We start from the raw sequence: 22298 nt of genomic DNA on the forward strand, positions 1-22298 counted from the left end.
ATGATGGCCCTGACAGGGAACACAACAGAAAATCTCTGATGGATTAGGAGAGCAGTGGGTTATCGACCTCAAATTCTCGTAAAAACACCAGACTTAGTGGTCTGACTGAGACTAGAAGGACCCTGGAGGTCATGGTCCCCTGATCTTCTGTTAGCCCGAGACTGGAACCATTCCCAAAGCCAATCTTTCAGACAGGGATTGGACTGGACTATATGAAAAGGACACTGGTGAGTGAGTTTCTTGGCTGAAGTAGACACTTGAGACTATGTGGGCAGCTTTTGTCTGGGGGGGAGGTGAGAAGGCAGAGGGGGACAGAAGCTGGCTGAATGGACACAGGAATACAGGGTGGAGAGAAGGAATGTGCTGGCTCATTCAACTAGGAGTACATAGCAAGGTGTATACAAATTTTTGTATGAGAGACTGACTTGATTTGTAAACTTTGACTTAAAGCACAGTAAAAAGAAAAACACTGTGGAGCACTTCTACTCAGTAACACGTGGGGTCACCATGAGTCAGAATCTACTCAATGGTAACTAACAGCAACAGTTTGCTTTGGAGTTTTGTTATTTATAACTAAAGTCTGACTAATAAAAGCAGATTTGGGCAAACAGAAGGATGGAGTAGGATCCTGAGAGAACAGTGTGAGGCTTTGCCTTCCACTAGGTGCAGGGCCCAGCTGTTGCAATTTTTCAGTGACTTATGTCCCTGGGTTGTTACAGCCTTCTATAGAAAAGGCATCCACACGTGAAATGATAAGAAACCAGTTATAATAATGATGTTAAGTGCTCAGGAAATGTTAGATATGTACCAGGTACTGTTCTAAACTTGTTGAATTACTTACTCTCTACCATCTCACATGGTCAGAACCGATAACATTTCCATTTACAGATGAATTGAGGTTTAGGAGATTATATACCTTGCTTGGTTATACAATTGATAAGTGGTCGAGCTAGGGTTCCAAGTCAGGCCATTTGCCTTGCAGACAGAGCCTCTTCATTATACAATTCATTGGGGCTGTGCACAGTCATGAATGATACTCCCTAGGCTTGGGCAGTGCACAGCCTATGCAGCCATACACAGCAGTCCTGCTTGCAAATACCCAGCTCTTTAATAGCCACTCACTTTCAGGTTTACTAGGCCAGACCATAAGTACTGTAGGCATCATTGGTAGAGTTCCAGGAACTCTGAAAGTTTTGTGGAGGAGGTGGGATGGGAGCTGAGCTCCCAAAAATAGGTGGAATTTTGAGAGGAAGAAGGTAGGTATTATAAATAGAAGAACCCTAGAAGATTGCTTGGGCCTGGTTCATTAGGGAAGAGACTTTCAAAGATCAGTCCAAAGAACTATAGTTACTCTATACTGCATACCTACTACCTGCCTGGTACTGTGTTACACCCTTTACCCATGTAATTTATCTGATCCTCGCCACACACCTACAAAGTGAGTTATAATAGTCCCACCTTGCAGAGGAGGACGCTGAGGCAGCCCAAAGAGGTGTAATACTTGCTGAGGCTCTACATAGCCTTGGTGCAGGAACAGACACCGCCCCACCATCCCTGATAGGTGACAACCAGAGTAGGACAGAGTTCTGACCTAAGGCCATATTAGTACCTGCCAGAGCTAAAGAAGGCCTCCTTTCTGGGTTTCTTTGGAAGCTGAGATCCCCGTGAGGAGAAGGAGACTAGTTCCGGCATCTCAAGGGTCCAGTTTAATTTGAAACCATCCTGACGCCATATCACTAGTTTGGTGAAAAACCCTTTTGTGACTTTGCCCTAGAGGCATTCTCCATGTATAACAGTGTCTCTCCAGAGTCTCAAATGCTTTACAACTGACTTTCAGAAACACCAGGGTGAGTGAGAACAGGGAGAACTGGGGAGGTTAAGCCCTGAGAATGGGAAGCTGACCCACCATGTGTCCCCAGCCCTTGTCAGCCTTTAAACACTCTGGGGCACTGAGTCCCAGCTAACTCCTGCTGAGAAAAAAGCCATTTGAAACTGTGGAAGCATGATCAGGAAATCAATTCCTGTCCTGGCCTGGGGCTCAAGACTCAATGGAGAGATCTAAGCATAAAAGGACCTCTACTAACTCATGTTCATGTATTAATTTGTAAATCATTTATTCTCTTTACTCATTATTTCAATCACTTATTCACTCCTTCACTTATTCATTCCATCTTTGTTGTTAGGTGCCACTGAGGTGATTTCAACTCATAGCAACACCATGCAACAGTAGAACTGCCCCATAGGGTTTTCTAGGCTGTAATCTTTATGGTTAAATTAAAAAAAAAAAAAAAATTTTTTTTTTTAATTTAATCTTTATGGTAGCAGATTCCCAAATCTTTATCTCACAAAGCCGCTGGGAGGATTCGAACCACCAGTCTTTTGGTTAGCAGCCGAGAGATTAAGCATCTACTCACCTCTGTTTTGGAAACTCTGGTGGCATAGTGGTTAGGTATTATGGTTGCTAACTAAAAGGCCGGCAGTTCGAATCCACCAGGTGCTCCTTGGAAACTCCATGGGGCAGTTCTACTCTGTCCTGTAGGGTCGCTATGAGTTGGAATTGACAGCAACGGGTTTTTTTTTCTCACCCCCATTTCCTAATTCGTACTTTCATTCCCTCACTCAGTGACCCTGCTGCCATGGCTGAGAGCTAGTGAAGTGACTAAGGCTCCAGAGATGAGGAGACTCTGGGCAGACAATCACAACACAAGGTGGTAACAGCAATGATAGAGGAATGTACGTCTGCAGGGAGAATGACTTAGCAACAACTTAGTGGGTTGAAAACGCTTTCAGGTAGGGCTTAGAGAAGAAGTTGCCAGGCAGAAGACATTCCAGACAAAAGGAAGAGCACGGCACAGAGGTGTGAACAGCTGGTCTGCTTAGACAGAGGTGAGAACTTCAGTGTGACTGAAGGCCTCAGTGTGTGGAGGGGGAGGGGAAGGATAAGAGAGATGAAGCCAGAAAGTAGGTTGAGACCAGACCAGGACAGGATTTGAATAGCAGGTTAAGGAGCATGGACTTTATTCCATAGGTCACTTGTTCTCAAAGTGTGGTCCCGGGGACCAGCATCACCTGGAAACTTGATAGAAATGCAAATTCTCAGGCTCCAGACCTACTGAATCAGAAACTCTAAGGGTAGGGCCCAGCTCTTTCCTATGCACCTGAGAGTTTGAGAACCACTTTTCTAGGTAGTAGAGAGCCAGAGATGGTTTGTGGGCAGGGGAATGCCATAACTGTACTCTATATCAGAAAGTACTCTGATAGCAGCTTGGAGGCTGGAGTGATTAGAGGAAGCGAGAGTGAAGTCAGGCTAGACAGGAGCATATTCATGTGCAAAGAAAAACATCTGAGATGATGGATGTGACGGAAACTGGTGATGTCTTCCAAAATCTGTTCTCCTTTCCTTCTACAGTAATAAATCCATTTCCGTTAAGTCGATTCTGACTCATAGTGCCCCATAGGACAGAATAGAACTGCCCCATGGGTGTGTAATCTTTACAGAAGCAGATTTCCAGGTCTTTTCCTCTGTGGAGTCTCTGGCTAGGTTCGAACCGCAGACCTTTTGGTTAGGAGCTGAGCTCTTAACCACTGCGCCACCAGGGCTCCTCTATAGTAACAGAACCCCTGATTTTTAGTTGAACACTCAGCTTCTCTTGCAGTTAGGTATGACCATGTGACTAATGTTTGGCCATCAAGTGTGAGTAGATCAGATGTGTGTAACTATAAGGTCATGAGTCCCAAGAGGTATGCCCTCCATGTCCCCACTTTCTCCTGGCTGAGATGCACACATGGTAGAAAGCCATCTTGAAACATGGGTCGAAGATAACACCATAGGAACAGCAGAGCAACAAGATCTAAGAATCCAGTGTCTCTCTTACCATGTAGTCATACCAACTTGGGACTGCTTATGGCCAGATTATTTTATACTTCTATTTTTATTTAAGTCACATTTGAGTCTCTTTTAGAGAAGCCAGATCTATATCCTAGCTGATACAGGTGGCACATGGCATGCAAAACACTGTTTTCAAACTTTACCTGCTCGATTGCCTGCCTCCTTCCTTTCTTCCTTTTCTCTTTCCCTCCCTCTTTCCCTTCTTTCCTCCTTTTTTCCCTTCCTCTTTTTTTTCTTTCTTCTTCTATATCCCAGAAGTATTTGAGATGGCTTATGATCATGGATATTTACAATGAGTTTCATAAAACGCAAATATAAAGTTAACCCCTTTAGGCTTAATGGAGCTGCTATCATTAAGAATCAGATTTAGCTTTAGGCTTCCTGGAAGCCAAGGCAAAAATGAAAACAAGGCGAGATCAGCCTTAGACCTTTTGATATCAGAGGAAAGGGCATTTCTTGGTTTTCCTGACAAAAATTCTAACAATGTCTCTTTTGGAAACTGGAGTCATACATCAGAAAATATTCTCCATAAATATGACAGTAAATGAAGATTTGAGTTTCACGTGGTAACCTCTTAATACAGCAAAACCTGTGAAAGCCAGAACCTGTAGAAGGTGGAAACCTGCCAAAGAAGGAAAACTCAAATATTTTCCACTAAAATGAGCAATAGAAAAAATGTAAGACTGCACCCTGCCAAAGATGGAAAACTTGTGAGACTCTAGAAACAAAGCAGTCCATTGAATTCCAGCTTTCACGGGTTTCACTGTACAACCTTTGATAAAAGGTCAGGATGTTTTGTTAAAACACGACTCTGCAAGGATGATTTTGCAAGCTAGAGTGGTGCCCAGCACTTTGCAAGTATTATCTCATTTCTATCTCTCAGCAAGCCTATGTCAAGCAGGTACTGCTATTAGCCTTATTTTACAGATGAGGAAACTGGGACTCAGAAAGGGGAAGGGCACATCAGATAGCGGGTGGCGAGCCAGTTTTGTAAGCCAGTTCTCAGGCTCTAGAGGTCCTGTCCTCTCTGGGCCTGCCAGACCACCACACACAAAATTACAGGCATTGTGGGTTGAGGATCAGAGGAAAAACACTAGAATCCTTGCCCCACAACAGGCCTGTTTTAGCCCAGAGAAATCAGTGAGACTTAGTAAGTACTGGAGGGATCCTTAGTCTCCTAAGCTGGGTACTCCTAATGGGGTGACAGGTGGCGGTAGGAACCACAGGGCAGAAAGCAAACCCGAAATTTGGAGCTTGAATAGAACATGTGTGGCTTCAAGAATGGAAGAAGAAATGATCATTTGGAAAACAGCTGTCCTAGGACAGCTGAGGGCACCCTGGTGGCGCAGTGGTTAAGCACTCGGCTGCCAACCAAAATGCCCTTGGTTCAAACCCACCAGCCAATACACGGGAGAAAGGTGTGGAAGTTCCATAAAGATTGGAAAAACCAAACTCATTGCCGTTGAGTCAATTCCGACTTGTAGCTACCCTATAGGACAGAGTAGAACTGCCCTGTAGGGTCTCCAGCTGGTGGATTCAAACTGCTGACCTCATGGTTAGCAGCCAAGCTCTTAACCACCATGCTACCAGGCCTCCAGCCTTGGAAACCCAATGGGGCAGTTCTGTTCTGTCCTATACAGTCACTATGAGTCAGAATCAACTTGATAGCAGTGGGTTTTTTGTTTTTTGGTTTTTTTTAGGGTAGCTGATGTCCAGAACAGCAAACGGGAGCTAGCCCTTCTGTCTCATTCTTTACTGAGCACCTACTATGTGCCAGGTAAGTGCTAAGGCCCCAAGTGACAACAAAGGAACTAGCTCTCCTGGGTGAAAGGCACTTTCTAAGATCTCAAAATAACCTTGCAATGTTCGCATGACTATGCCATGTTATAAGTGAGGAAATTGAGGCTTGGCGCAGTGAAATGACTTGCCCAAGATCCCACAGCTGGTAAGGGTGGAGCTGTGATTTGAACCCAGGTCTGTCTGACTCCAAAATTTCTTTTAATGTGCCTCAGTGATTAAGAGCTCAGCTGCTATTCCAGTTTGAATCCACCAGTCATTCCTTGGAAACCTTATGGGGCAGTTCTACTCTGTCTTAAAGGGCCATTATGAGTCAAAATCAACTTGACAGCAACAGGTTTGGTTTGCTTTGGTCACTGTTTCAATAGAAGGAGAGAAAAGATGTGATGGATACACGGTTTAGATCCATTCTTTTTTTTTTTCTTTTAATAAATTTAAATAATTGAACACCAAGTTGGTATACACCCATCATCTTTTGGCATAACTTTTTTAAAATTATGAAGTCAGTAACATTAAGCAAAGAAAATTTGGAGAATACAGACTTAGATAGAGAAGTAAAAGAAACAATGACAGATCTGATACTTTTCTGACCATTGTTAACATTTATGGTGTTTCCCACCACTTTTTTTGGTATAAAAAATAAATTTGTGGTTAGCATATTACACTGGAATTCTCACACTGCATATGCATATTTGTATTCTATCTGCTTTACCTTATAGGCGTTTTTCTCTTTTATTACATAGGCTGCATTGCCATCAATTTACAGGTTTTGAAATAGTTCATCTGGTAAGTGTAACTTATGTTTTTTAATATTCCTTTCTTGATGATTTTTTCTAAATTTTGCTGTTATAAAAATATTTCTTTAAACATCTTGGAGCTATAACTTTGTCCTAATTTAGCATTGTTTCCCTGAAATAGATTCCCAGGAAGAGTAAATCCCAGGTCAAAAGGTCTAGATTTTTTTAGCCTTTGATGCATAATGTCAAATTGCTTTCCACAAGATTTCTAGCAAGTCATTTTCCTATCAGAAACGTAGGAATGCTTATTCCTCACACCAACACTGGCTTTTCGTGTTACCAGTTTTTTAAGCTTCAAATTTAAGAGGCTACAAATAACCTCTTCTTTTGATGTGTATTTCTTTGATTACTAGTGAGCCAAAAAAAATGTCCATGATTACTGTGTTTCTTCTTTCATGAATCATCTGTGTCCTTTGACTGTTTATTGGGTTCTTAGTCTGTTTCTTATCAATTTGTATGTGTTTTCCATATAATAAAATTGTTAACTCACTGTCTATAAACATTTTCCCAGCCTGAAGTTTGCCTTTTAATGTTGGTTATGATTTTGGAGTAGGGTAATTCTGTCTTCATTATTTAGTGTTGCTATAACAGAAATAGCACAAGTGGGTGGCTTTAACGAACAAGTTTATCTTCTCACAGTTTAGAAAGCTAGAAGTCTGAATTCAGCGGGCCGACTCTAGAAGAAGGCTTTCTCTCTGTGTCGGCTCTGGGGGAAGGTCCTTGTCTCTTTTCAGCTTCTGTTTCTTATTAGTTCCTTAGCCATCTTCCTGGGCATGGCATTTATCTTCGCCCATCTCTGCTTGCTTCTCTGTGTCTAATCTGCTTGTTTCTACCTCAAAGGCGAGTGGTTAAAATATACCCTATACTGTTATGGACTCATTAACATAACAAAGAAGACCCTATTCCCAAAGGGGATTACATTCAAAAGTATAAATCCATTGCCATCCAGTCAATTCAGACTCATAGTGACCCTATAGGACAGAGTAGAACCGCCCCATAAGGTTTCCAAGGAGCGGCTGGTGGATTTGAACTGCCAACCTTTTGGTTAGCGGCCTAACGCTTAACCTTGCACGACCAGGGCTTCTTTACAAGCAGAGGGGTTAGGATTTATAACACTTATTTTGGCGGGCCTCAATTCAATCCATAACAAGTTTTTTTTTTCCAGCAACAGAAGTTACAGAATTTTATGTTTTGACAATAAACCTGTCCATCTTTTCCTTTGTGATTTCTTCTATTTTCTCTAATCTTAGAAAACCATTCACTCCTGTCAGGTATAAGACTGAATGGATATGCCTGAGCTCTTTTGTTCTCTTTTTAATAACAGGAGAGAGGAGAGGGTTATCCCTTTTTTTCCTACATATAACTGACTTTCCCTGACTGACTTTTGATTTGTACCTTGACCTATGTTCATTGGGGTTGGGGGCTGCAGGAGGAAGTGTATATATGTATATGCATCCAAAGAAGTCTGGCAGAATCTGTAGCAAAAATGTTAACACTGTCTATCTCTGGTTGTTCTTCTTGCCTGCCTGCGTAGCACCCTATTTCCTTTGGGTGAGCTGCCCTTACTTTATCTTTGTGACTCTGGTATGGCTGCCCATCACAATAACTTGCCCAACCTGGTACTTCATCCCCTTGGCAACAGTTATGGGGGCTATGGGGTAGGCATGTCACTAAAGCAGAACCAATCAGAGTCCTTCCCTGAGACTGATATACAAAAACTGCGTATAACTCTCCTGCTGGGTTTAGTTGGAAAGCTGGGGCCACACTTTCTGCCAATTAGAGAAGATCATTCTGCAGAGGAAAGGAGGCCAACGTGCAAACAGAAATCGAGACAAGGAGAGATGAGAGAAAGCAAATCCCATGAGTGCTGCATCCCCAGTTCCAGTACCTAAGACCCTGGGCTGTGGTGTTTTCCCTTCAATCTTCTGCCAGCTATGTGAGCCATAGGTTCCTTTTTGGTGAAGCTGGCGTAGGTTGGGCTTCTGTCACTTGGCAAATGAAAAGAATCTGGCAATGGCAAGGATGGTCTATGTGTGTTTTAATACTTTATGTGATTTTCCTATAATGACCATTTATTTGTTTGACAGAACATTAAAATAAAGACAGAATGTGTTTATTTGTTAAAAAAGAAAACATACGAGCCCTTAGACATGCTCAAAAGCAGACAGAAGGTAAAACAGAGCATAATGTGACCAATTTACTCCATGAACAACTGCCTCCTTTGCCGTGAGACCAGAAGAGCTGGATGGTGCTCAACTACCATTACTGAACATTTTGAATAAAGATTCTACAGAAGAATCCTGATCAAAAGGCGGAAAATATGAAAGAGAATTTGGAATTCTCATGGAATTCAGACTTTCTGGAGCAGTTGAGGCTGGATGAACCCCTGAAACTGTTGCCCTGAAATAATCTTTAAACCTTATTCCAAAAACACCCCCTGAAGTCTTCTTTAAACCAAACAATAATTTAGCTGAATTAGTAAAGAATGTCTGCCTCAAGCACTGTGCCCTTTTAAAGAACTGTTTATATGGGATCAAGTTAACATCAGCAACTTGAAATATTAGATATTTCTAGTTAATGGGGAGGACCAATCTGGAAAAGGAGAGTCAGAATGGTTGTACAACGTGAAGAATGTAATCAATGTCAATGAATTGTACATGTAGAAATTGTTGAATTGATTATGTTCTGCTGTATATTTTCTCAACAATAACAATAGCAACAAAATAAAATAGATTGTTCTAAAAAAAATAGCATAAAGTTGTATATGTCCTCAGAAGGGCTGAGACCATCTTAATCTTGAGAATGTTGTCAGTGAGATAAGCAGGAATTTATTATGAAACAACCCCCAGCTTGGTGGGTATGCTGGGTAGGTGGAGGCGAGAGTATGAATTCAGCCTTGGGCCTGAGGTATATTTTTTTTTGTGTGGGTTGGGAAGTTGAAGTAATAAGATTTGGAAAAGGGAAACTGCCCTTCAGTCGTTTGGAGTCTGATATACTGAGATGTAGGGGAGGGAAATTATCCCTGCATTTTCTGTCCCTGGCCAAATCAGGTCCCTTCCCTGAGCCTCTCTAGCTCTTATGTTTTATGCTCCTACTGTGTTTCAGGCACTTCACATCCATAAACTTATATAATTCTCAGGAGAATTCTATGAGGCAGGCATCAATATTTCAGATAAAGAAATGAGGCTCAGAGAGGTAAACGGTAACTCTGGCCAGTGGGACTCTAAAGCCCTCTACCAGCCTCAGCCGTCCTCCTCTCATCTGTAAAATGGGCATAATAAATTGACCAACTTCTCACACAGTCCCAGTGACAGGGAGGGAAAACGAGTTGGGGTAAGCATTGTCTTCTTGTCATCTCCAACTGGAAAGCACAGTAATTCTGGGGTGGGTAGTGGTACTGGGAGGTCGATGGAGGTGGAGTGGGGGTCCGCAGCAGCGCCTCCAGCTGGCAGTCCACCCCCACCGCCAATCCTGCGAGGAGCTGCTCCCCCGCTCCCCCCCACTGCTGCATTTCTTCCCAGGGAAGGCCTTTCGAAAGCTGACGTGGGTCAAGTCCCTTGGCTCCCTGCCCGCCGCCCCAGGAGCTAGCTTGGCGCCCCCCTCTTCCTCACCCTGGCTCCCAGCCATCTGTCCCTGGCGCCTGCACATAGTCACGTGGCACTTAGGTTCTCTTTGGCCGGCTTTCTCTTGATTTGCCACACCCCTTTCCCCTCCCACCCCCCACCTGCAACCTCAAGACACCACACCACTCAGAGGGGTAGTGAGGAACCTCAGGTCTCAATTTTTCCACCTGTCAAATGGGGTTTGGAGGGAGCTCCCACCCTACGGCTGCCTCGACCCTCTTCATTGCCTTCTCTTGCCAGGCCCTTTCCCTACTAAAAGAATGCCGCTCCCCCACCCCCCTAGTCTTTCTAGCCCTTCCGCGGGTCTAATTCTTTTCTGGGCACCGAAGGGAGAGGAGACGGAGCCCGAGGAGCCTTAAGGGAGCACCCAGAATGATCTGAAAGAAAATCCGCGAGGCAACAGAGTGAAACTGGTCTGCCTCTGGCATCAGACAGCCCTGGGTTCGAATCCTACTCTGCTACTGATCAACTGCTGATTTGGAACCCTTCATCTCTTTGGGCCTCAGTTGTCTCTTCAGTGAAATGGGGACCTGCCTGAGAACGAAGGGCGGGAAGGGTCCGGGAAGGGGCTGGCCAGGATCCAGGGGTCCCTCACGCGCCCCTTCCCTAGCGGGGAGCGCCGCCTCGCCTCCTAGCCCGGGTCCCTCCGCCGCAGGCTCCTCCCTCACTGACATCAGAGCTGCGGGCAGACGGGCGGGGGGAGCGTGCCAAGCCGGAGCAGAGCCCCAGCGAGAGAGCGGTCGGGAGGGCGGGCCAGGCGCGCAGCGGCGGTAGACCGCGGCGGGAGCTCGGCGCCAGCCACCTCGGGCCTCCCAGCCAGCCCCGCGGCGGGGCAGCCGCAGGTACGGCCCGGGGCCGGTGCAGCCCCGCCTGCTCCCCTGGGCGCTAGGGGGCGGAGGGACCCCCTCGCAGCTGAAAGCCCTCCCCCAGGGATGCGAGGGGCGCTCGGACGGGCTGGACCCTGGACGGGCACTGGGCCTTTTTCCTCCACCTCTGCCCAGGCCCAGCAGGTGCCGGGCAGGCTGTGGGAAACTGAGTGGGTCATATAGGAGGGTGAGAAGGGTGTGTGTGTGTATGCGTGTTCAGCTGCTCCTGAATGTGGAAGGGCATGGGCATTTGGAGGTATATATGTGGGGGTGGGGCCGGGTTAGGGAGTACTGTGTCTTAGTACAGTGGTGTGCGTCAGGTAATGGGGTGCAGTGGGTTAGTGTGTGAGGATATTCTTATGGGTGGAGATGTCTGGGGATTGGTGTGTTTTTGGCAAAACTGTGTGTCCAGCTAGGTGTGTGTGCTGAGAAGTAAGGGTATCTGGCTGTAAAGGTAGTAACTCAGAGTTGGGCTGGGGTACCGTTGTGTACTAAGGATGTTTGGAGTTAGGTGTGTAATGAGTTGGGGGCTGGTTTAGGGTATAGGAGCTTCTAGGGTGTGGGATGTAGGAGCTGGAGTGTGTAGAGTGTGCGTGAGTCTGGGGTGTCTGGTATACAGGTGTGTGTGTCTGGGTGTCATCTTGTCCAGGTGTGTGGATGTGTGTTTTGGGGTATAAGAGGGTCAGCATGGGGATCTGGGTGAGGAGTATTTGGGCAGACAGGCTGTAAGGATGTCTGGGGGCAGTGTGAGTTTGGAGATGTGTGCTTATGTATGGGTATATGCATATGATTAGGCATCAGGGTATTTGAGTGTAGGGTGTGCTGGCTCTGGGGACAGGTGTCTGGATTCAGGGGTGTGAGTGGGGCTTGGTATGGGGTGGCTGGGTACAGGCATGTGTGAAACTGTGACAGGCTTATTTGCCAGCCCTTCGAGTTTAAGACTGTGCCTCTAGAGCTCACTATCAAGTCTCTTTTCCTAGAAGTTTCTGCTCCTGGGATTGGTGACTATGGCCCCCTGGGAACATGGTCCCACCCAAGGGGTGGGATTTCCCCCCAGGGGCTCTAGTCAGGGCACCTTCCACTCATTCTTCCTCAGAGGAAACAGAGGAAAAGCACCCTCCGTGAGGCCACACAGCACACAAGGCTTTGTTTTGGCCTCATCCTCTGTGGGCCTGGAATGGGGTTAGGAAACTGTTTTCTAATGGGCCCCAGCCTGGCTGCAAATGGAAAGGAGCAGCTGAGGGAAGCTCCCTCCATGGCCTTTGCCCTCAGCAAGCTTAGCTGGGGCCCCGGCTGGGCATCATTTGGGGAACTCTGGACCCAACCCCTACCCATCTGCAACCTCAGTCTCCCCATTCTTCTGATAACTGGGGAGATAATGCCCATCCTCTCCTGTTGGATGAGACAGAGGCCTCAGTGGGGGAAGGTCCAGGTTGGATCAGAGTGAGACAGGGCCAGGTGGGACAGGTTGGGTGGGACCATTTCTCAGGCTGCCTGGACCCAGATGGGGAGTCAGGAGGAAGGGGAGAAGTAGGAGGCCTGGGGAGCTCCAGCTGTGGCTGTTGTTGCCGGGGTAACAGTGCAGAAGGAGCTATTTAAAAACGTGGCTGAGATATTGCTGGAAGCCCAAGCTGCCGGAAACCTGATTTCCGAGAGAGGCTGGGGCAGGGGAGAAGGAGAAGGAGGGAGAGGAGACACCCCAGCAGTTCCCAGGGTGGGGCTAGGACATTGCTGGTTCTGGGGACAGGGGCATCCTCCCGGGCTGTGCACTTCTACAAGCTCCTCTGGAGTCTTCTCTGCTGTCCTTCCAGAGGTCAGGGTCCCCCTGGATGTTTGCATTTGGAAAGGGAGAAACTGGAAAATGAGCTGGATAAATGAATGAGTGAATGAATGACTTTTTGAATGAAGAATTTTTCTTCCACCATAAAGGATGTTTGTTGAATGGACAAATGACTGAGCAAATGAATGTTTGTTAAATGACTGTGTAATGACTGAATCAAGGAATGAATAAATGCATGTTGAATGACTGAATGGGACCCAGGTAAGTTCCCAGAGAGAAGGCTGTGCCCCACTGAGCCCCCTCCCTCCATTCTCTTTCCCAGGAGCCCTGGCTGTGGCCAGTGGGCAGTGGGCCATGCCGGGGGCAGTGGAAGCCCCCAGCTGGAAGCAGGCGGAGGACATTAGGGACATTTATGACTTCCGTGATGTTCTGGGCACGTGAGTGATCCCTCAAATCTCAGGGCAGGAGAGAAGGGGGCTGTCCCTGAGATAGCCTGATGGTGGGAGGGGACTTGGGAGGTCCTCACTTCTGGATCTGGATGGCTGGGTCGGCTGGGCCTAGGGTGACGCTTCCTCTGGTCACTTGATCACTGCTTCCTGTTTCCTACAGCCCAGGCCCTGTGGCTGCCTCTCTGTGGCTCAGGCCGGACTCGGCTTCTCACTTCTGTCTGTCAGTGGATGGGACAGGAACTGCTCTTGCTGCAGTTCTGGGTTGCCACTGAAGAGAAGGGAGTGGGGAAATGAAGGGGCCAGCTTATCCAACTTGCTACCAACAGCTGGGGGCCCCAGCCTACACTTGGGAACTGAGGCTGAGCATGGCTCTGTTCTCAGTGGTGGGAATCCAGAAATAACTCACGCCTCTCTGCCTCTCAAGCGGATCCCAGGCACGTGTGGGAGACAGATCCATGGAAGATGACACAGTGTGTGTGCTGTGCTCCAGTTAAGGATGGGCCTGAGAGCTCTGTATAGCCCAGTGAGGGCTATGGCTTCTGCCTTGGGGAGGGGGAATTGTTCATGGGAACTGAAGGATGGGTAGAGGTGCACTTGTCAGAGAGGGCAAAGGGCGGTCCCGGCAGAAGGAATATCAGCAGAGGCTCAGAGGTATGGTGGAAAGAGGTAAGGAGCCTGGTGGGGCTTAAAATAAGAGGCTTGGGGAAGAGTGAAAGAAGAGGCTGGAGAAAAGCAGGGACAGGCCATTCATGCGGGGCCTTGAAAGCCAGACAACTGAGACTGGACTTTATCCCACAGGCCAGAGGGAGACATTTAAGACTTTGGCAGGTTTGCAATTCAAGAAAGTTGGGTTGCTGGCCACAGGATAGAAGATAAAATTGAAGAGGGACAAGACTAGAAACTAGTGATGAGGCTATTACCAAAAGAAAAAAAAACTAAACCCGTTCCAACTCACAGCGACTCTATAGGACAGAGTAGAACTGCCCCATACAGTTTCCAAGGAGCGCCTGGTGGATTCAAACTGCCGGCCTTTTTGGTTAGCAGCCGTAGCTCTTAAACACTACACCACCAGGGTTTCCGAGGCTACTACGGTCACTAGTTATTCCTGATGACTGAAATTTCACCATGACAGATACTTTTCTTTGGCTTATGACTTCTCATTCTCCCAAGGAAAACAAACAATCTGAGAAAGAACACTCTAGTAAACCCTCCTTACGCAGTGAACTTTAGTGTAAATTAGTTTGTTCCTTTCTAAGTGTTTGTTCTAAAGCAGTGTTCCTCAAACTTTAATGTGCGTACAGATCACCTGAGGATCTTGTTAAAATGCAGATTCTGATAAAGTAAATCTGGGGTGAGACCTGAGATTTTGCATTTTAAAAAGCTCGCAGGTGATGCTGGTAGTTCTTCTAGGTTCTAAAGGATGATAAATTAAAAAACCAAACAGACCAAACCCAGTGCCATCGAATCAATTGCGACTCATAGCGACCCTATAGGACAGAGCAGAACTGCCCCATAGAGTTTCCAAGGAGTGCCTGGTGGATTTGAACTGCTGACCCTTTGGTTAACAGCCGTAGCACTTAACCACTATACCGCCAGGATGTTAAATTACCCACTAACATTAAATTAGTGAGACTAAAATCAATTATGCATCAAAAAGGTCAGGGGTAGGTTTCAGGCATGGCTGGATCCAGAGGCTTACATGATGTTATCAAGAAATTGTCTTTGACCATTTCTTAGCTCTGATTTCCTTTGTATTGGCTTCATACTCAAGCAGGCTCTCCTCAAGTGGCGGCAAATTAGTTCCAGGCTTACATGCTACCAACCTAGCAAGAAAGAACACCTCATTCTCAAAGTGCCAGTAACCTGGTATATCACATGACTTAATTACTGTGGCCAGGGGATAGATTAGTCTGATTGGCCAGATGTGGGTCTGTGACCACTTCTAGAGCCAGGAGTAGACGAGTGATTGGGAGAGGCTTATCCCACTTCCTTGGTCCAGAGGTGGTCACATGACACATAAGGTTAGAGGAGAGACTGGAGGGAAGGTGGGGTTCCAGTTCCCTACCTCAGGAATTCCCTCTCCCTGCAGGGGGGCCTTCTCGGAGGTAATCCTGGCAGAAGATAAGAGGACTCAGAAGCTGGTGGCCATCAAATGCATTGCCAAGAAGGCCCTGGAGGGCAAGGAGGGCACCATGGAGAATGAGATCGCTGTCCTGCACAAGTGCGTGGGCCACAGCCTATCCTTGTTCCACGGTGACCCTGCGCTGACCCCTCCTCTCTCGTCCCTTTCCCTCTGCTTCAGGAGAATCATTTAACCTCTCTGAGCCTCAAATAGCTTAGTTATAAAATGGGGGCAATAATAGCCCCTTGGTAGGATGTGGGAGGTATTAAACCAAACCAAACCAAACCTACTGCCATTGAGTCGATTCCAACTTACAGTGATGCCCTATAGGAAAGGGTAGAACTGCCCCATAGGGCTTCCAAGGCTGTGATCTTTATAGAAGCAGACTGCCACATTTTTCTCCTACAGAGCGGTTGGGGGGTTCAAACCACTGACCTTTCAGTTAGTAGCTGAGCGCTTAACCATCAGGCCACCAGGCTCCTTTGGGGAGTATTAAAATACGAAACCTGTTGCTGTTGAGTCGATTCTGACTCATAGCGACCCTGTAGCACAGAATAGAACTGCCCGACAGGGTTTCCAAGGAGCAGCTGGTGGATTTGAACTGCCGACCTTTAGATTAGCAGCCGAACTCTTAACCACTATACCCCCAGGGCTCCTTGGGGAGCATTAGAGGTCCTTTATTTCAAGTGCTTGGCACAAGAACTAACATGACAGATGTGACTGAGATAGAAGGGCTATTTACATTGGATGACTGTTCTCTCAGGTCTAAAGGTCAATCCTTGAACATGACTGAGTTTATGAATCTTAGCTACTGTTATCTCTAGACCTACCTCAAGATCCCCCTCACTTATTAAAGCTGCTCAGGAAGTTAAAAGATGCCTGTCTGCTGACCCTGGGACCAAGTCAACAACCAATTGGTATATTTTGAAATGCTCATGCTGATATAAACTTCCGGGCCCTCACCGGGCAGCTTATAAAAATCTTCACTTCCAGACTCTCCCTGAAGCCTTCCAGCCACCCTGGGTAGAGAGATGGGCAGGGAAGAAATGATCACTGCTACTTTCCAGGGGAGGAAACTGAGGCCCAGGAGGGCAAGGGATTTGCCCAAGGTCACACTGCAAGTTTGTGGCACAGCCGAGCCTTCCTCTTCATCATGACCAGTCACCATGATTGGTTCATTTATTGGGCATTTACTGTGTGCCTGGCCCTGTGCCAAGCACCTGACCTGCATTGGCTCACATGATCTTCACCCCAACTCTTTGAGGGAAGTACTATCATTAGCTTCATTTTGTAGATGAAGAAACTGAGATTCAGAGAAGTTATATTCAATTCAACAGACATTATCGAGCACCTAGTTCGCACCAGGTGTTGACAGGTGGTGAGCAAGTCAGAGTTCCTGGCCTCATGGCGTTGACCTGTTGGGTTAGAGGGTGTGGTGAATTTTTTAAATTCAAACATTTTGATCAGTGTGATGAAGAGGAAAGCCTTGTCCTCAGATGGCATGTGGCAGAGGCAGGATTTGAACCCTGTTCTGTCGGATGCCAGAGCCGAGTGTTTATTTACTCTTCTGCCTCCTGATAAATTATAACAAATCATGGCAAACAAGCTTTTCCCTTTGGGGTCCAGATCCTTGGTTTGTTCTGCTCAGGTTTGCAGGCAATGGGAGGTGAGGGTGGGGAGGCAGCTGAGCTGTCCCCAGCTCTGAGCCACTTCATTTCTGCTTCCAGGATCAAGCACCCCAACATCGTAGCCCTGGATGACATCTACGAGAGTGGGGGCCACCTCTACCTCATCATGCAGCTGTGAGTGGCCCAACCTCTGCCCCTTTCCTGGGCTTCCTGCATTCCCTAGCCTGGGGGACCTTGCCCTTTCAGCCCCACTCTCTTGGCCAGACTGCCTTATACTCGGCTGCAGGGTGTCCGGCGGGGAGTTGTTTGACCGCATCGTGGAGAAAGGCTTTTACACAGAGCGAGACGCCAGCCGCCTCATCTTCCAGGTGCTGGATGCCGTCAAGTACCTACATGACCTGGGCATCGTTCACCGAGATCTCAAGGTGGGGTGTGAGGGTGTGTGGTAGGTGAGGGCACCCAGGGCTCAGGCATCCTCACTGTATGGCCTTGAGTAACTCTCACCCCTCGCTGAGCCTGGGCTTCCCACCTGCAATAAGGACCTTGTAATCCCTAAACTGCTTTCTCTCCTTCCAATTACGACACTCAAATGAACACAAAGGTGAATTGTGCTGCTATTTCATCCTAGAACATTTTATGTCTTTTTCTGATAATGAAAGTTCCACTTACTCTTTGTAGAAAACTTGGATGGGACAGAAAAGAATAAAGAAGAAAGCTGGAAGTCCCCAAACTCCTATTACTCAGCTAATAATGCGATTCACATTTTTAGTACATCTCATTCTAGTCTAGGAGAAGAGCGCTGGGCTCAGACAGACCTGCGTTTGAATTCTGGTCCCGCTACTTTCTAACTGTGGGTTCTTGGGCAAATTACTTTGCTCTCTGGCCTCAGTTTCCTCATCTGTAAAACGAGATTATTCAGACTGACCTGTAAAACGGGATGTGGTAAGGACAAAGTGAAATCTAGCACTAAGACAGGGTATGGCATGCAGTAGGTACTCAGGGATTCTTTCTTTTAGACTTCACAATACATCCCTGAGGTTTATAGAAAATTCTCTCCCCCACCTCCTCAGTCCTTTGTCCTTTCTGGAACTTTAAACATTCTTGAGACCTTCCTTGAGATTCTTGTGCCTGTAACCAGGATGGCATGCTGTAGGGGACATTGTTTCTCAAGGTGTGCTCGGGGAAGCAGAGGTCTGACTAGCCTCTGGCCACCTCTGACTGCCCCTTCTTCCCCCTTCTGCCCTCCAAGCCAGAGAACCTGCTGTACTACAGCCTGGATGAAGACTCCAAGATCATGATCTCTGACTTTGGCCTCTCTAAGATGGAGGACCCAGGCAGCGTGCTCTCCACCGCCTGTGGGACCCCGGGATACGTGGGTGCGGAGGGCCCTGGGCTGGGGCCAGGGGCAGGGGAGGAACCAGGCACTGCAGGGCAGAGATTTGTCACCACCGTGTCCCCTTCCCTCCACAGCCCCTGAGGTCCTAGCCCAGAAGCCCTACAGCAAGGCTGTGGATTGCTGGTCCATAGGGGTCATCGCCTACATCCTGTGAGTAGGGGCTTGGCCATTGGGGAGTGTGGCCCCAGGGTAGTCCTCTCCCCTAATTTCTTCCCTTCCTCTCCTCTGCCCTTTCTTCCTTTCCTCCATATTTATATCTACCAATTCATTACTTAATTACTTCATTCAATAACTACTTAGCACCTGCTATGCTTCAGGTGAGGAGCCGTGGTAGGGTCTCATGAATGGCACAAATGGTTAAGCCCTCGGCTGATAACCAAAAGGTTCGAGGTGCGAGTCCACCCAGAAGTATCCAGGAAGAAAGGCCTGGTGATCTACTTCAGAAAAACCAGCCATTGAAAACCTTGTGGAGCACAGTTCTACTCTGACACACATGGGGACGCCACGAGTCAGAATCAACGTGTCAGCAACTGGTTTGGTTTTGTATGTCTCAGGCACTGTGCCAAGTCCTGGGGATTTAGCAGAGAACAAAAACGACAAAGGGCCTCCCCTCAAGGAGCTGATATTCCAGTAGGGGAAACAGACAATAAACAAATAAACAATGTTACGTGGTAAAAAGTACTATGAAGAGAAATCGAGCAGGGTAGGAGGTGGGGATGGTTGCCATTTTAGATGAGGTCAGGAGGTCCTCTCTGAGAAGGTGAGATTTGAGTGGCATCCTGGATGTAGTGAGGGAGCCAGCCGTTTGAGGTCTGGGAAGAATAGTTTAGCAAAGACGCTGAGGAGGGAAAGATCAGGGCATGTTCAGGGAACAGAAAGGAGGCCGGTATATCTGGCCTTTGTAAGAGGGGGCGCTCCTTCCTGTGGGTCCTGCCTGACTCCCGGGATGGCCCTAAAGCTCCATCCTGGAGCCTGCAGGTGCACTGAATGTGGAAATGAGGACAGGTTTCTTCCTGTCCAGGCTCTGCGGTTACCCCCCCTTCTATGACGAGAATGATGCCAAACTTTTTGAACAGATTTTGAAGGCTGAGTATGAGTTTGACTCTCCTTACTGGGACGACATCTCTGACTCTGGTATGTGGGGCCTTGCCTTCCTCCCTGGGGCCCTGCCTCTGGTGCCTTCATCTGTTTTGGGAGTCACCAATTCCCCAGCTCCAGTCTAAGAGCTGGCTTCAGGCCCAGACATCCCTGCCTGGCCCCAGCCTGAGACACTTGTAGGCATGCATTCATTCATCCTTTAAACGTAGTATTTTTGAAAAGACCTCCCCTTGCTGACTTCCTACTGCCTCAAACACCACCACGAAATGTTTTATCCCTCCTTCTGTGCCCCTATTAGGAAGCAGACTGTGAAGCTATTATCAATCATTCACAGACGTTTTTTCTAAGAGCTAGTTTTTTCTTAAGGGAGAGAGGGCTTAGAGAAAGAGCACAGATGAGGTGGCAGTGCAAGGACAAACCTGGCCTCTTGCTTTGATGCAAGGCCAGACCTGAGGGGGTGGGCTCTGTCTTGGGGTGCCCATGGGTACTCCCACCCTGTCCTTGCTTTGTCTTGGGGGTTCAGCCAAAGATTTCATCCGACACTTGATGGAGAAGGATCCAGAGAAGAGGTTCACCTGTGAGCAGGCCTTGCAGCACCCATGGTGAGTGCTTCTTCAAGCTGTGGACTGGGGTGGGGTCTGGGGCCCCCAGGCCTGTCTCTGCCTCTCACAGGCCCCTTCACACACCCCATCCTAGGATTGCAGGGGATACGGCTCTAGATAAGAATATCCACCAGTCGGTGAGCGAGCAGATCAAGAAGAACTTTGCCAAGAGCAAGTGGAAGGTGAGATCATGTCCCAAGTCCTGGGTTCCAGTCTCCCCTGAACCCATCCTGCCCCCCACTATCCAGGCCTAAGATCACACAGCACCTAACACCAATTTGTGTATACGGTAACTGCTCAGTGATACTGAAGGCTCTCATTGATTCACCAAACACTGATACCACGCTATTCCAGAAAGACACGGATTACCCAATTAGCAAGGTATGCATGGGCTTACTTGTGCTTACTTATTAATCTGTAGCGCAAAATTTCACATGGGTTTTACCACATCAGGTGAAATTGTGTACTACAGATTAGTAAGGACAAATAAACCCATGCTTACTGGTTAATCCACCCGATCCCTGTCCTCCAAATTTAGAGGGAGAACAGTCTATAATTCTTAAGGAAGCATCTAATCAAGCCTAAGGGGTCCAGGAAGAGTCATAGAGGTGGTGATGTGTAAGATGAGACCTAACAATTGAATAGGAATTAGCCAGGCAAAGAGGAATAATATTTGAGGCAGAGAGAACAGATGTGCAGAGGGCCAGGGGCAAGAGAGTGTGGCCATTCAGGGAAGTTCAAGTGCTGAGCCTGCTGGACTGGAGGGGCTTAAGGGGATGAGGAGCAGGAGCTGAGGGTAGAGAGGCAGGCAAGGCCTGGCCGTTCAGGGCCTCGAATGCCACAGTGGAGCACTGCCTTGATTCTGAGGGAGCTGAGGAGCCCCAGAAGGATTTAAAGCAGGCATCTGCCCACTGAAAGGGCTCTCAGGCTGCAGGAGTGGCACGGAGTGGAGACTGGGAGATCCATTAGGAGGCAGTAGCGGAGATGCAGCCAGGAGGCGGTGAGGGCTTGAACCAGAGCAGTAGCAACAGGAATAGAAAACAGTGGTTGATCAGTCAAGAGTCATTTAGGAGGCAGGACTGACAAGATGTGATGATGGAATCAGTGTTGGGGGAGAGAGATGCCAAGAAGTGGTCCAAGTTTCTGGGTGGGGATAGAGTAGATGGTGGTACAATCATGGAGATGGAGATTCCAGGGACAGAAACAGGTCTTGGTGGGATAGTTTTAGTTTTGGACATGGTGAATTTGAGGGGCCTGTGGGATATCTAGGTGGCTGTGTTGAATAAAGACACACACACACACACACACACACTCCCCACACACCTGGGCAATTTACTTAACCTATGTGCCTTGATTTCCTCCTTTGAAAATGGTGATACTAATAGTGCCTACCTCAAAAAGCTTTGTGAAGATTAAATGAATTACCATGTAAAGTGCTTAGAGCACTGCCTGACACATAATGCTATAAAAGTGTTTGCTATTAGATATAAATATGAATTATAGTTATATGTCTGTTTATATATACATTCCTATATATATGTATGTATATGTATACATAAATATTTGATTGAATATAATAAAGCTTTTGAGGAGCCCTGGTGGTACAGTGTTTAAGAGCTTGGCTGCTAACCAAAAGGTCAGCGGTTCGAATTCACCAGCCACTCCCTGGAAACCCTATAGGCAGTTCTACTCTGTCCTGTAGGGTTGTTATGAGTCTGAATGGACTCAGTGGCAACGGGTTTGGTTTTTGGAGTCTTTTTTTGTGGGGTCTTAAGGGATCAGTAGATAACACCTGAATGAAAATAAAAGAACCACTGCAAGAATCCTACCACCAGCCCCTGCCCCATGACCCCCCACTCTCTCAAAAGCCCTCTCTCCCCTCTCTTCCCACAGCAAGCCTTCAATGCCACGGCTGTGGTGCGGCACATGAGGAAGCTGCAGTTGGGCACCAGCCAGGAGGGGCAGGGACAGGTGGCGAGCCATGGGGAGCTTCTGGCACCAGCAGCTGGGGGTGAGGACTGGGGCTTTGTGGGAGCACAGAGGTGGTCCGCACAGAGGCACCCAGGCCAGAGTGGAGGGTCTGTCCCTGCAGCCAACTCTGTCCTCTCTTCCTGTGCTAGGGCCAGTGGCTGGCTGCTGCTGTCGAGACTGCTGTGTGGAGCCGGGTCCAGAACTTTCCCCTGCACTGCCCCCCCAGCTCTAGGTCCTGGAGCCAGGGTCAGGATCCCCTGCCGGGGAGGGTTTGGGGGAC

The 22298-nt window shown here is 47.6% G+C and overlaps 2 protein-coding genes across 3 annotated transcripts in view; both read left to right on the forward strand.

Moving 5' to 3' along the window:
* The window catches only part of TADA3 (transcriptional adaptor 3), a 23593-nt gene extending 14382 nt beyond the window's left edge, over nucleotides 1-9211 (forward strand). The window contains exons 10-12 of the mRNA XM_064274935.1: nucleotides 5590-5666; nucleotides 6430-6472; nucleotides 8571-9211. Coding sequence (XP_064131005.1) covers nucleotides 5590-5666; nucleotides 6430-6464 — 112 coding nt within the window. The 3' untranslated portion in view covers nucleotides 6465-6472; nucleotides 8571-9211. The remainder of the gene's footprint in view (nucleotides 1-5589; nucleotides 5667-6429; nucleotides 6473-8570) is intronic.
* A 3871-nt stretch (nucleotides 9212-13082) lies between these two features.
* Nucleotides 13083-22280, forward strand: CAMK1 (calcium/calmodulin dependent protein kinase I). Of its 2 annotated transcripts, XM_003409768.4 has the most exons (11): nucleotides 13084-13189; nucleotides 15291-15422; nucleotides 17051-17125; nucleotides 17238-17376; nucleotides 18201-18327; nucleotides 18422-18497; nucleotides 19369-19481; nucleotides 19969-20047; nucleotides 20142-20229; nucleotides 21941-22058; nucleotides 22168-22280. In XM_003409768.4, exons 1-11 carry the CDS (start codon nucleotides 13107-13109, stop codon nucleotides 22248-22250), a joined length of 1113 nt encoding a protein of 370 aa, XP_003409816.1. In that variant the 5' UTR covers nucleotides 13084-13106; the 3' UTR covers nucleotides 22251-22280. The 2 variants fall into 2 exon arrangements, with proteins under 2 accessions (XP_010588293.1, XP_003409816.1); XM_010589991.3 differs by lacking the exon at nucleotides 15291-15422 and having other exon boundaries at nucleotides 13083-13189.
* The last annotated feature ends 18 nt before the right edge of the window (nucleotides 22281-22298 follow it).

Source organism: Loxodonta africana, chromosome 22, assembly GCF_030014295.1.
Source record: "Loxodonta africana isolate mLoxAfr1 chromosome 22, mLoxAfr1.hap2, whole genome shotgun sequence".
NCBI lineage: Eukaryota > Metazoa > Chordata > Mammalia > Proboscidea > Elephantidae > Loxodonta > Loxodonta africana.